The sequence below is a fragment of the Centropristis striata genome, chromosome 11 (assembly GCF_030273125.1).
Source record: "Centropristis striata isolate RG_2023a ecotype Rhode Island chromosome 11, C.striata_1.0, whole genome shotgun sequence".
NCBI classification, from domain to species: Eukaryota; Metazoa; Chordata; class Actinopteri; order Perciformes; family Serranidae; genus Centropristis; species Centropristis striata.
The window spans coordinates 27676362-27692043 of NC_081527.1; the positions used below are offsets into that span (position 1 = coordinate 27676362).

The 15682-nt window shown below is 38.5% G+C and overlaps 1 protein-coding gene across 3 annotated transcripts in view; it reads left to right on the plus strand.

Annotated features, from left to right (window-relative positions):
- Positions 1-15682, plus strand: part of LOC131980958 (extended synaptotagmin-2-A-like) — a 92827-nt gene that overhangs the window by 33974 nt on the left and 43171 nt on the right. For all 3 annotated transcript variants that reach the window (XM_059345254.1, XM_059345255.1, XM_059345256.1), the window contains exon 7: positions 2295-2384. In XM_059345254.1, coding sequence (XP_059201237.1) covers positions 2295-2384 — 90 coding nt within the window. The remainder of the gene's footprint in view (positions 1-2294; positions 2385-15682) is intronic.

The following is a 15682-nucleotide window of genomic DNA, read 5'->3' on the forward strand; positions in this document are numbered from 1 at the left end:
AGCATACAATCATCCATCCATCCATCCATCCATTCTCGTCCGCTTATCCGGGGCCGGGTCGCGGGGGCAGCAGGCTAAGCAGGGCATTCCAGGCGCCCCTCTCCCCAGCCACAACGTCCAGCTCCTCCTGGGGGACCCCGAGGCGTTCCCAGGCCAGGCGGGAGATATAATCCCTCCACCGTGTTCTGGGTCTTCCCCGGGGCCTCTTACCAGTTGGACGTGCCCGGAACACCTCTAAAGGGAGGCGCCCGGGAGGCATCCTTACCAGATGCCCAAACCACCTCAACTGGCTCCTTTCGACGCGAAGGAGCAGCGGCTCTACTCCGAGCTCCCTCCGGATGTCTGAGCTCCTCACCCTATCTCTAAGGCTGAGCCCAGCCACCCTACGGAGGAAGCTCATTTCGGCCGCTTGTACCCGCGATCTCATTCTTTCGGTCACTACCCAAAGCTCATGACCATAGGTGAGGGTTGGAACGTAGATGGACCGGTAAATCGAGAGCTTTGCCTTCAGGCTCAGCTCCTTCTTCACCACAACGGTCCGGTACAACGCCCGCATCACTGCTGACGCCGCACCAAACCGCCTGTCCATCTCACGTTCCATTCTACCCTCACTCGTGAACAAGACCCCGAGATACTTGAACTCCTTCGCTTGAGGCAGTACCTCTCTCCCCACCCAGAGGGGGCAGTCCACCGTTTTCCGGCAGAGAACCATGGCCTCAGACTTGGAGGTGCTGACTCTCATCCCAACCGCTTCACACTCGGCTGCAAACCGCCCCAGTGAGTGCTGGAGGTCTCGGCTTGATGAAGCCAAAAGAACCACATCATCTGCAAAAAGCAGAGATGCAATTCTGAGGTCACCAAACCGGATCCCTTCCTCCTCCTGGCTGCGCCTTGAGATCCTGTCCATGAAGACCACGAACAGAATCGGAGACAAGGGGCAACCCTGGCGGAGGCCAACACCCACCGGGAACGTGTTTGACGTTGTGCCGAGTATGCGGACACTGCTCTCACTTTGGTTATATAGGGACCGGATAGCTCGTAGCAACGAGCCCGGTACCCCATACTCCCGCAGTACCCCCCACAAGACTCCCCGAGGGACACGGTCATAAGCCTTCTCCAAATCCACAAAACACATGTAGACTGGATGGGCAAACTCCCATGCCCCCTCCAGAAGTCTCGCATGGAAAAGAGCTGGTCTGCTGTTCCACGGCCAGGACGAAAGCCGCATTGTTCCTCCTGAATCTGCGGTTCGACAATCGGCCGGAGCCTCCTTTCCAGCACCCTGGAGTAGACTTTCCCGGGGAGGCTGAGAAGTGTAATTCCACGGTAATTGGAACACACCCTCCGGTCCCCCTTTTTGAAAATGGGAACCACCACCCCGGTCTGCCAATCCACAGGCACTGTCCCAGACCTCCACGCGACACTGAAGAGGCGTGTCAACCATGACAACCCAACAATGTCCAGAGCCTTCAGCATCTCAGGGCGAATCTCATCCAACCCTGGCGCCTTGCCGCCGGGCAGCTTTTTAACCACCTCGGCGACCTCCGCCAGGGATATTGATGAGTCTTCCCCTGAGTCTTCAGACTCTGCCTCCTCTACGGAGGACGTTTTGGCTGGATTAAGGAGTTCCTCAAAGTGTTCTTTCCACCGTCTAAGGACATCCCCAGGTCGGGTCAGCAGGTCTCCTCCCCCGCTGAACACAGCTTGGGCCAATACCTGCTTTCCCTTCCTGAGTCGCCTGACGGTTTTCCAGAACCTCTTTGAGGCCGACCGGAAGTCCTCCTCCATGGCCTCTCCGAATTCCTCCCATACCCGAGTTTTTGCTTCAGCGACTGCCGCAGCTGCAGCCCTTCTGGCCGAATGGTACCTGTCTGCTGATTCCAGAGACCCCTCGGCCAGCCAAGACCGCATACAATCATACATAACACATTGTTTTTATAAGGATAGATGGTCAGATCAGCAGATCTTCCACGTCAGAGAAGCAAAGTAAGCTGTTTGTTGTTGTTGTTTACTTTATACACACAGGTTATCACGTGATCTCACGTTCTCCCGTACGTTCAGGATTATCACGTGTTCTCATTATCTCGGGTGTATACGGCTGGCTCGCTACGCTGCCGTTCCGCGCCCGGTGGAAATTGACACCGGGCAGAGGACGGAGCAAAACCGTGGCGGAGCCGTTGCGTGGCTGTTCCGCGCCCAGTGGAAATCCCCAGTAAGGATATTAACGTTGAATAGACTAATAGAAAACTTCAGACTCCAGGGCTGACTGACTCCGTTTTTGTTTCTCTGTCCAGCTTCATGGAACAATGAGGGTGGTGATGGAACCTCTGCTGGGGGACATGCCTCTGATCGGAGCCCTGTCCGTCTTTTTCCTCAAGAAACCAGTGAGTACCTCGACCTTTGACCCCATCCTCTGACCATATACTTCTTCATGAGTTGCACCAGCAGAGTTTCTTTTCTTAAATCTTTTTCAGCCTGTTTACCATGAAACTTCATTCTACAACAATCTCTCACAAGTCTTTGACAACAGATTAAAGGTGCAGTGAATGATTCTGGAGAAACATAATTAATCGATGAGTCTCAAGACTGCAGGGTTTCACACTGCACCATTTTAATAAGCCCCATATTAGGGTTAGGAGATATGGACCAAAAGTCATATCCCAATATATTTAGGCTGAATATCGATATACAATATATATCCTGATATTTTTTATCACAAATGAGAGCAAATTTATGCTGTCAAAGTCACAACCAAATATGACATGTCACAAGTAGTTTTATTAAAAAACGTTTATTTAAGTGAACATAAATACTGTATAACAACAGGAGTACCTTTTTAAAAAAAAAAAATCAAAGCTCCATAAAGTGCACAATTAAATTAAAAATATCTTAAAATGATAATATCCTATGAAATAAAATAGGCAAGTCTTTTTCTGAAATAAATATATATAGAAAAGAATAGCGAACATTACAAAAAAACTAAATATGACAAACCCTAGTAAGGGCAGCATTTATATATAAAGAAATATTTTTTTTCAAACTATATCGATATATGCGACATAGTCTAATTCAATAGCGCATTTAAAAATATATTGCTATATCACCCAGCCCTATCCTATATACAATACCTACATAAAACTACTTGGCATATTAGCCAAACTCTGGTGAACCAGTTGAAGTAGGGCTGCCTTTGTTTAAAAGTTGAAAAGGTTTTGCAAACAGTAAAAGAAAAGCCTGAACAAAAATCTGCTGTGTAATGCGCCAAAATAACTTTAAAAGTATTTTGCAGGAGCACAAATTAAGATTTTTACAATGTTTGTTTCATACATTTCAAAAATATAGTCGATTATGTCTGAAAACTAACTTTGGCCACCCTTCATTTTATTGTATTGATGGATATACTGCATGGATTATCTTAGTCTCAGTCTTCCTGCAGCCCAGCCCCCCGTCCTCTTTATCAGTGCATTCCTTCTCTCTGACTGCTGTCTTCCTTCCTTTGCTTCAGCACATTTTATCTTCCAGATTCAGGCTTTGATAACAGTACCCACATAAAAAATATTCACCATCAAAAGCCTCAAACAGATATGTGAAATTGTTCCATCACCTCCAAAAAAATGTGTTTCCAGTCTGAATTAGAAGTTGTTGAAGAAGGTATGACACACAAACTTGTGTTGTTTATATGAATCAAGCAGCTTATACGTGAAGATCTCCGGCATGTCTCTGCTAAGATTGATCATACATGGTCAAACATGAGGAATCATTTTTGTGCAGAAATGCAGCATTCTACCTCCTGCACCACCAGACAGAAAGATGGGTCCATTTTCATAAACCTGCAGCTGGATGGAGTTCACTGATCAGCTGCTTTTTAAGCTTTGTCATAAGAGTCGATGTTGCATCTTCTCATCTGACACCAAAAAGGACCTGACACCAATCACTCATTCAAACTTTATGTGTATCGCACCATTCACACAGGCTTCTGCAGGTGAGAGTGCTGCACAGGTGATTGACAAGCTCAGCGAAGACCATAAAAACAATAGAAAAGACAAAAGCAGTATAAGAACTACAGACAGATCCACAAAATCTATTGAAAAATTGAAGAAAAGAAACACTTGAAATGCCATCTAAAAATGTACAATGTTTCAAAAACAATAAGTTTCCCTGAAAGTTGACATAACCTACTCTGTGCATTCCCATCAAGAATATTTTTTTTCCACTAATACTATTGAAAAAATATTCAGGTCTTATTACTTTTTTTCTCTTGAAATGAGGCCTAATTTTGTATATTTTACTAAAATTGACCAATACTAATGAAAAAAAATATGAAAATGATATATCAATGTCATGAGTTGCCTTAAAAGGTAAAAAAAAAGTTGGTAATAATTTTTTCCTACATGTCCTAAAACCAGTCTAATGTCATGGGGTCCTTTTTGACCCCTGAGGACCATGGGTGTGATTATTTTTAATTTTTGCTGACACCCAAAAATAAACAATGTTTTCGAAACACAAGTTTCCCTAAAAGTTGATATAACCTACTCTGTGCATTCCCTTCAAGAAATTATTATTTCACTATAACTATTGAAAAAAATATTCAGGTTTTATTACTTTTTTTCTCTTGAAATGAGGCCTAATTTTGTTTATTTGACTAAAATTGACCAATAATAATGAAAAAAATATGAAAATTATATATCATTTTTTTTGGTCATGAGTTGCCTTAAAAGGTGAAAAAAAAGTTGGTGAAAATTTTTTCTACATGTCCTAAAAACAGTCTTGTGACCATGGGTGTATAGTCGACAGGAGGAGTACACAAGGGTTAAAGCAACATGCTGGTTTTACATCAATGCAACTTGTGATTATTTTGCATGACTTCAACAAGTTGGATGGCAGTTTTTGGAAGAGTAAAAGTTTTAATTACCACCTGCGATGAATGTTCTGAATGTTTTGGTATCCTGTCTGGTAACCACAGTGCATAGCTGTGGTCCATTGTTAAAGTGGTGTCATTGGATGCACATGCCAGGCATTGTCTGGTTTTATCTGGTATGTATTCTTTGTACATCTTTCCATTATGGTTGCCAGAAATAACATGAGGTTTGAACACAGAAGAGTGCTTTCACTCAGGGCTGGAGATTATTTCACGATGTGTCTCTTGTGGCTACAGTTTAAAGCACTTTATACATTCTCAATTCAACTTGTGATGCATAAAATCACATCAGTATGATGTTTCTAGTTCTCCCTACAACATGTGTCCGCATTAAAACAATTGGAATGGAAATGGAACAATTTAATAAACTTGAATGCAAAAACTTGAGTGCTCACAACCAAGTTAAATTTAACAAGACATGTATTTAAAGTAGGCAACAGACAACTTTAAACAACAAACACTCCAGCTTTAACAGCTGTTAAATGATAATATATGATGGCATGATGTAAACCTACACTGTAGACACGTCAAACTGTAAACAAAAACTGGGGACAGAGGAGAGCTAAATGTTCAACTCATCCCTATTAGTGATGGGAATTTTACATTTTACCACTTATACCTTTTATAATTCAGCCAAATTTAGCTCTGTTTTGACTTGTGATTTGTATTTGAACACAGGCCCGGGGTGGGTAATCGGGAGAATCGGGAGAGTTCCCGGTGGGCCGCTTCACTTTTGGGCCGGCCGATAATTTATTTATTTATTTATTTGACATTTTTCACGTTAGTCCATCTTCTCTTAAAGTACGCTAAACACGTTTTGCATTCTGACACCGCAGCCTCAGCATGGGTTGTACCATGCGAGGGAGTTCTCCCCTCCCAAATAAAGTTGGTTGGGTCCATAGCCGTCTTTCCAAAAAAGTTTTCTCAGGTAGGCTACTGATAGCTGGGCCAGCCCTATCTCAACGATACACGTCGGGGAGGATGGATGGGAGGAAGAGGCCAGGAGGGGCTGAAAAAGCCAGGTTGAAGAAAAGAAAGGCATTGGAGGAGGATGCTGCCAAATGTGCCAAGCTTACAGATTTATTTTCGAGAGGACAAACACAAGTGGCAACTGGTAAAGAGAGACATAGGCTTAATGCAACGTAACTGTTCGACTAACGTTGTAACGTGGTTAATATCGTTGAAGCGTTGTCAACCTATTCGCAAGCAAAATACTGAATTGAATTAAAATATAAGCCTTTTTATATCACCTGATATATGGCGATTCATAGACTTTGCAAATATTATGAAAATATCGATAACAGAACTCAAACTTGATCTGTGTAGGCTATGCAGTGAAATTATTTTTTCTTTGTAGCTTCTGAGCAGCAGATAAGCCAGTCTCCTGCTGAAAATGATGAGCCCGAAATTTGCAATGAGGAGGCCATGACTACAGGGACAGGTAGAGAAAATAACAGAGTAAACAATATGAATTAAAGTTATTTAATGTAAGAAAGAGCAGTATATGACAGTCCATGATGAACCAATATGCATTATTTGCTCAGATGTGGCCGCAGTAGCCTAAAGGAGTAAACCACCATAATATACCAATGCAGAAAAATGATAATGACCATGACATGACGGCCCCCATGAGGTCTTATTCCAACAAATCTGGCCTACTGCCTAATCTGAGTCTGACACCCCTGATATGCCCTTCTGCCTTGCTTAATGTTATGCAATACAGGTGAGTCAAATGCTGAGAGGGGAGATGTAGAGGAGACAGCATCCAGTGGATATAGAGAGGAGACAGCATCCAGTGAGACAACAGCCCAGCAAGAGATCCCAGAGGCACAGGCACAGGCAGATGCTAGTGTAGATGAGGAAGCCTATCATTTTGATAATTTTGTTCATCCTCAAACACAGGATCTAAACACATTTTTCAGTTACCATCCTCAGCAGCCAACAAAACACCACCTATCTAAAGTTTTTCACATAGTGTAGCTACTGTGAGTTGAACTGTAAACAGTAGTTCAATATGCATCTTTATGGAAGAGTGGGATATGTTTTAAATGCTTTATTTATTTTATGCTTTTGTTAATTTATCAACCTACTGTATCCTTGTGGAATAGTGAAATATTTTTGTTAACTTCTCAGCTTAAATGGATTATTATTTAACCTTTACATTATCTGTTGAACCATGGTATTAATAAAAAAACTACAGGCTAGTAAGAGCTGAACTGTTGCTTCATTTATCCAATTTCCACTACCATGGAAAAAGTGGGCCGGTCTTGGGCCTGAAATTCCTGGGCTGAAAAGTGGCCCCACTCCGGCCCTGTTTGAACACATATATCACTTCAATTTCTATAAATTGCTGTAGCCAATTGGATTTACAGTTGTAAAATTGTAACTCTTTTACTTGCATAAAGATCCACTCTGTTACACAAAAAGAAAGAAAATGCCTTTAAAAACCTAAGCATAGAAATTAAAAAAGGACAGCTATTGACATTTTTATTTTATTTATTTAAACACACACGAACAAAACAAGTAAAGTACTGAAAAAATAGAAATTAAATACAGCAATCAGTAACAGTAAATGTGCTTTGTTAATAAATAAATAACATAATAAAAATAAATATAATACAAGGTGCAAAACAACATCCAACAGTTTTAGGTGTCTCTATGAACTAATCACCATCATCTCACTAACTAACTTGTTTTTTTTTCAGGGTAGATTAGCATTGAGGAAGACCAATTATATTATAATATATTATATTATATTATATTATTTATATTATATTGTATTATTTCTGTCATTGTCACTGTCTCAGCGCTGCCACCCCCCTTTTCAATCCTCACATGATTGGTTCACACAGCATGCGCGTGACACCCGTAGTTAGCATCCGCAGCACCTGCAGGTACCTTTCCTAATGGGAAAATTTAAATAAAATAAAAAAGAATGGCTTGCTGATGGACTTAGCACTGACACATCACTAATCCCTACCCAGCATTTTCCTCATCATTGTACGGTCTCTGCAAAGAGATACACAAAACCTCATGATTCTTGCAGAATACAGCTCAACATCAGCATGACACATAGCCCTCTAAAGCTAACAAGACTTTATTACACAAATTACATGACTGTGTTTGCAATATATTAATTTTAAATAAGCTGTGATACACTGAGTTTATTCAGTATATCGCCCACCACTATTTCCACTCTAAATCAGGAATGTATGTACTCAGTCTATCCTTGAACTAGATAGAACCTGATTAATACATTAAGTGCTGCTTTGGTTTCATATGCATAGTAATTGTGTTTTTGGAGGATGTATTTATCAATGCACTTTGTTCCCATAGCACTACAAACTGAACATGACAGTTCATCCCTATTCTTCCAAATTGTTGTTTTAACAGAATACTCCTGACTAAAGTTTTTCTTAACACTGTTTAACATTGTGCTTCATGCGACGAACAAACCAATATCAACATTAAGTACTCATAGGAAGTACAACACAGCCATTTACTTATTAATTTAACACTCATATGCAAAGGAAAAAGAGTAAAATAAACAAAAGTCAGGGCCAGTTTTGGTGATAAACAGAATGAAATATTGTTGTTTACAAGAGTCCTCGGAGCCTTAGCAGTCACTAGTTTGCACACACACACACTGTGTGTTTTTCATGGTGGCAGATTGAGTTTGTCTCCCCTTCTCAGCACAGTTATTTTTAAGTGTCTGTCATCATTTTGTGACACGACTTGTTTTGTGAAACACCCCACGCTGCTTTCTGTCTCTTCCTGTACAAGCCTGGCACAGCGGCATTGTGGTCCACCGCGGTCTTCATGTAGAGCGCTAACTAGGCCACAGAAAGACACCCGCCCACCTCACTGTGCTCCACACGCACACACACACTCACATTTACACGCATACTGTACACTTAATTTGTCTGATCCATGCAGATTAACACACAGACATGAAGGAACGTCTCAGGATTAAAGAGGAGCTCAAATTGGTTTCACACATCAACATCAGTTTATATAACTTAGTAGCATCATGTGAGTGTCTCTACATGTTTATAAAAGAAATTAGCTGTTACAGTTTGGACATATGGAGAAAAATCTACTCTCTAATCTCTCTAATATTTCCAATTTCAAAACTATTTCTTTTTATTTTCCAGGATTTTATAAATACATTTAGAGACAGTTTTCTGTCTGTTTCGTCTCTTAAACAAAATACTTGATAAATAATTGTCAGACTTTTTCATCTAAAAAATTCATGCAACTATAAATCCAAGTATTTTGAAACTCCATGTAGGGCTGGGCGATATGGGCCAAAAGTCATATCCTGATATATTTAGGCTGAATATTGATATACGATATATATCCCAATATTTTTATCGCAAAGTGAGAGAAAATGTTCAGTCAAAGCCAAATATGACATGTCAGTTTTATTGAAACCGTTTATTTAAGTGAACATAAATACTGTATAACAACAGGAGTACCTTTTTAAAAAAAAAAAAAAATCAAAGCTCCATCAAGTGCACATTAAATAAAAAATATCTTAAATAAAAATAGCCTTGAAATAAAATAGGCCAATCTTTTTCTGAAATTAATTTATTTGAGAAAAGAATAACGAACATTACAAAATAATAAATATGAAAGCCCTAGTAAGAGCAGCATTTATAGATAAAGAAAGAACAGAATTTGAACTATATTGATATATGCTATATGGTCTAATTCCATATCACATTTAAAAATATATCGATATATCTTTTATATCTATATATTGCACAGCCCTAGGATGAATGTGATGTAAAGACACTACTGAGTTTTATTATGGGGCGTGTAGGATGCAGTGTTTCAGGAGATTGACCCGTATTAAAAGTCAAGATATCTCAGCTTATGCACAAAGATTTTGACCATTTTTTTCTAATTTGTCCCTTGTAAGTCCCACATGTGTTTCCTGACTGGATTATGTTAAATGAGCAATAGTTCTGTATGTAAGTTGCAAACTGGACAAGTTAAAGTTCTCTTGTTTTCTGTATTTTTCCTGGACAGAAAACTGGGAAAAAGGCTAACCCCCCCCCCCCAGGGTTATTTTTGTAATAATGATAGTGATCAAATATTGCTCTGTAACTCAACTAATTTTTGCAAAAATCGGCAAAACAAAAGTTGCAATACATGCATCAAACTGTGTAGCAGACCATGGTATGGAAAAGTTTTTAGATTCATTTATTCAAATAATCATGATATTTATTAATTTCTTCAAAAGGCTTTATAGTTCATAGACAATGTTCATATCTAATAAATCAAGTTCAAACTAAATAAGTTTAATATTTGTCTATTATAGGGGTGTACACTCTTTGTCAATTAGTGAATTAATTAGTCGTTTTGCTCGTAGTCTAATCAGATTTCTTTGCCAGTTTGCCAGTTTTTCATGTTGAATAACTTCTTTCCAAGAATCTAATGAGCACATCTTTGGTAAACACAAGATTTAAACTGCTTTTGCAGGATTCACTGTGGAGAAACTCAGTTTTACAGGTTTGATTAAAACAACTAATTGATTAGTCAACAGAATTTCTTTAGTTGAGGAGAGCCGTAAGAAATATCTTTCCAAAAGATGTCTCTTGTCTTGTTATTTCACATAACTGAGACTAAAGAAATGTAAAAAACAGCTACCTGCAAATTATTCAAAGGGACAAATGAGGGTTTGAGAACCTCTGCTGTATGCCATATTTGCACTTAGAGACACAACCATGTCCCCTTCCTCTCTTTCTCTCTCTCTGTCTCACACACACAAACATACCCACACTGGTTCACACACACAGATGAAAGGATCCTGCTGCTCAGAATATCTTCACTGCGAACGGAAAAAGAAAGAGTCTGTAAAATGACTGTCTGCACGACTAAATCACAGGGAGCTGGAAGTTACCACACTCCCAAAATGGCAAAAACATTTAAGGTCTTTACAGACCGTGCTTTGTCTTTACAGAATGTGCAGTTCTCAACGTTTGTTCTCAAGAAAAACTGTTAAAGAAGATGTTAACGTAACAGAACATTACAGATAATGAGTGACAGGAACATCACAAGTGTTCTGTTGTTTCTGCCTGTTGGAAAGGTTTGGGGACAGACCTCACAGCTGCTTATGTAATCGGACAGATTTAATACTGTAAAAAATTTAATAACCAGCCTGCCAGAGGCTTTACTGTCTGCACGGAGAAGACAGCATGTTCGTGTTTTTATATGCTGCTTTACTTGCAAAACACTGCTTATGAAATAGGTGATAAAATTTAGCATTTTCTCTTTAAAATCTAATTTCCCTTTAAGTAAATTGATTTGGGGCTCGTCTCTCACATGCAGGTCATCACTACAGAAGGTGTTGAGTGGCTGAATATCATTCATTTATATTTTTAAATTCTGAAAATAATCCAGAAAATTATGTTTACAGACATAAGAAAAGTTTTTCAAATCATGTACAAAAACATAGGATTTTTTAATTAGTTTTCTAGTCATAAAAACAATGAGCAGTGGCTGAAATAAAGTTTTTAGGTATAATGTATACTTCTGTTTTCTGCTACTTTATTTGAAACAGAGTATTTTTTACTTCTTTTTTTTCCCCACAGATCTTTATTAACAATGAAGGAAATACAGGCATTCAGTATATACAAGATATACAAAGAAAAAAGTCAGTTACAGTATCTGTAGAATTAAATATATATATAATAATAAAATAATAACATAATAAGGCACATAGGGTATAAGGTGCTTCCCTTTATATTATTCTGGGGTATCTGAAAATTAGTTTTTAAAGTGTATGAGAGAGCGTTCACATTTTTTATTTGACATCAACTCTAAAATTTCGATTAAACCTTTTAATTCTCTTGTGAAAACGTTAAATTAGGGAGGGATTTGGAAAACTTCATCCTGTGGATGTGAAACTTTCCCATCAGAAGCATAAGATTTGTTATAAAGCATACTGTTTTGTCATTAGAGTATTTTTTACTTCTTTCACAACTGAACATGAGTAGTTTACTTCATATAATTTCTTAAAATACTGTGTGTACATCCACACACACACACAGAGCCTCTTTGTATAAACGTAGAGTCATTTATTTCAGCAGTCACTGGCGTCACTTCTCCTCATTGCTCTTCATCTGTTTCAGCCATAAAAACCGCTTCCAGCACTTGACATTTTAAGCTTCTTTTATAACCTCTTTTCAACTCTGTGGTCAGACTTAATCCTTAACATACTGACACACACACACACACACACACACACACACACACACACACATACACACATACACATACACCCACAGTCCTTGTCTGTCTGGCTCTGATAGTGACTTTAAATCGTCCATCTTTCAGCGTCGGTGACATGTTTTAAAACACAAACACGCTGACTTCATGTCATTCCACCTTAGAGACACATCTATGTTAACCTTGACAGCTGCCACACGACTCCCTCTCCTTTTATGGCCTGTGCTCTGGTGGTATTTTGAGCTGGAGTCTGGTGAATGTCTTGTGAAGGAGAGCGTACAGTGTGTGATGACCTCCATGTCTGCTGCAGCAGCACTGCAGGAGCTTCGCAGAATAAAACTTCTGCTTCTGCACTTCTGATTGACTTGTTTACTCTGTAAAAATCAAATTTTCTTGATTGTCTGGACACAGAGTCTCCCTGCCTCAGCCTGTCTCACTCAGGCCTGGTAGTCGCTGCTTGTTGGCCCCACCTCTGCTCCATCCAGACCACAGCCTCATTTGAAAACAAGGATTTTTTTAGAGTTGTTCCGATGATACCAGCATCGGAAATCGCTCCGATACTGCCGAAAATGCTGGCAATCGTTATCAGCGCGTACTGGAGTCCAGGCACTGATCCGATACAATTTGTAATTTATTTGCTGGTTCGCTCTATTAAGATCTGGCACAGTTCTTCACCACTCTTAAAACAGTAGCACTTTATTTATTTAAGTTGCTGTTGGACTACTGTTTTTTATACTGTACCTTCATTTTACAATATTGTGGCTGCACTTTAATTTAAATATATTCCTAGATTTATTTAAGTTGCATTACTGTTTATTTAAGTTGCATTACTGTTGTATACTGTTTTATTGAAAAATAGATGTAAAAATAAATGGCTTGAATCTGCTGTATTTATTCATGTTTTACAAAGGGTTTAACCTGAGCCAGGCCTCACCGCAATGATAATCATATCACAGTCATGCAGGTGTAGTATGATATTTTTTTAATAACATACTGGTATCGAATTGGTACTCTGTATTGGTCGATACTCATAGCACAAGTATCGGAATGGGTATCGGGAGGGAAAAAATGGTATCAGAACCTCTAATTTTTTTGCACCCATGCTCTGACAAAAGATAGTAACAAGCAGTAAACTACATGTCCACATACTTCTGTCTACTTTTGTGGCTGTTTTTTAATGATATCTGCCAACAATATACTAATGGTGATGGGTTTGGAAATAATAATGGCCATTCAGTGCACTAATACTGCCACTTCTACTGTTCCTACTATTATTATTGCTCCATTACTGCTGTTACTAAATGGGCTACTACTACTGTACATCCACATATAACAGCCCTTATGATAATTAATAGCACTTCTTAGGCACAAGCACACAGTGCTTTCCAGATTTAAAAGGTTTTACAGAGTTAAAATTAATCTCAAAGACCCATATAATTCCCCTCTGAATGACATAAATTAGTAACATGAGAATCCATACGTCAAGCAAATAGAAGAAACAAGTTCATATTGTAAGATGTGGATAAGAGAATAAGGCAAGTTCAATTTATAAAAACTGCACATATATAAACAATAGGATACACATTATCATAATAATAGTAATAAATAGATGTTCTCATACAAGGCCAACCCCCTAAAAACAAACTCTTGAATTTAAAACAGGTAAAAGTGCAAAATATGTGGATTTATTTATAAAATTATAAAATTATAATATTAAAAAAAAACAAATTAAACAACTAAAATATGTAATGACAGTGAAGTTATAATAAAACACAGGAAAATATCAGGTAACACTTTATATTAGGGAACACATATTCAACATTAATTAGTTGCTTATTAGCATGCAAATAAGTAACATATTGGCTCTTAAGTTAAGTTATCGTAAAGTGTAGAAGATCCTCCCACTACAACAGTTACTACTATAATCATTGCTGCCTGTATTTCTCTGTCAGCTGATATGGCTGCAGCAGAAACAATATTTAGCAGACACTGGGTGTGGCAGTTATGTGTGCCGTTTAGTTTATTTATGTTCGGAGGTTCCTATCTGACTAACTTAGCAACATGTGACTTCCTCTTAATAATCCGGTTCCTCAGGTAACCCTGTTTTATAGTGAGCTATATAAGTCTGTATAAGTGACTAGGTAAGAAAAACAGGTCAAGCTCCCCTTGTGAATATGAGAATCCTGTGGATGTTTCCTTCATTAAAACTGTGTGTGACTGTCGGGACGTGTTGCTGCCTGCAGAGTTCGGTTTCATCATCTGTGCAAACTCAGATTTGTACATCATTTTTTGTTGTAATGCCAATAAATGCATGATGGATTGCAGCACCTCCTTCAGGATAAGCTAAAAGATAGTTTATTTTTCAAATGTTCGACTCAGTACCAGGGGCTACCATTAGAAGGCTTAATTACAGCACTTAAGCAGTTTTAAACTGTATTTTTTTAGGCTATTTTTTTAGGCTGAAAATCAATGTGAAGGGCATCAAAACTAACTTCGAAGATCTAATGGTTGTAGTTGGTCCCCAGTGGACTTCTATAGCAAGTTTAGTCCTTAAGCCTTTTTGGTGTTGTTTAATTATAAAATAATGTAACTTTTCCAATTTTTTTGTACACATATGGGAATAATAATGGTCCAAAATGCACTTTTTTTTTTTAACCCCAACGCCACTGCCAAATACTTAGTCTTCCACAAACCTTTTTCTTTTATTGTAAAGAAGCATCTCGTCACTGCAACATTTTTATCTGTGTTGGATTACGGAGATCTTTTGTACATGAATGCTGCTGCTCAATGTCTTAGAATGATTGATAGTGTTTATCAGCTTCTTTGAGGTTCATTACTAACTGTAAGATGTCCACTCACCATTGTGAATTATACTCTGGGGTAGGATGGCCTGCTTTGGCCACTCCAAGGGCTAGTCATTGCTATGCTTTCAGTTATAAGGCAATATTGGGACTGCTGCCTTCATACATTTGCAGCTAACTTACTTAATTTCTTTGAGCACTTTTAAATCCAAACTGATCCAAATCAGTTCCACAATATGCACTTGTTTCTCATAATGCGTTGAAGGTCTGTGTCTTAAATATGTAACTGTATTTTGTGTTTGCTGCCTCTTGGCCAGGGCTCCCTTGAAAAAGAGGTTCTTAATCTCAATAGGATATTTCATGGTTAAATAAAGGTTAAATATAAAAATAAATAACCTAGAGAAAACACTGATCTAGCACTGCGTATCTTGGTCTCAAATTCAAGGCATTCTTGTGAAAAATGTTAAAAATGGTTAAAATAGTTAAAAATGTAATGTGCTAATGTTATAGGACCAATATTGGTAGATCATTGGATAGTTTTAACTCTTTAATATCAAATCAGTATCTGTGGTTTTTTAGCTGTTTTATACTGTAAAAATGCTAACTTTATACTTTAACTCAGTTATAGTTATATTCAATTATCTTTTCCTAATCCTCTGTTTTCTGTCTTCCTCACATGTTTTTCATTAACTGTGGATTCCTTTGTGTGATGCTTCATCAGCGGTCC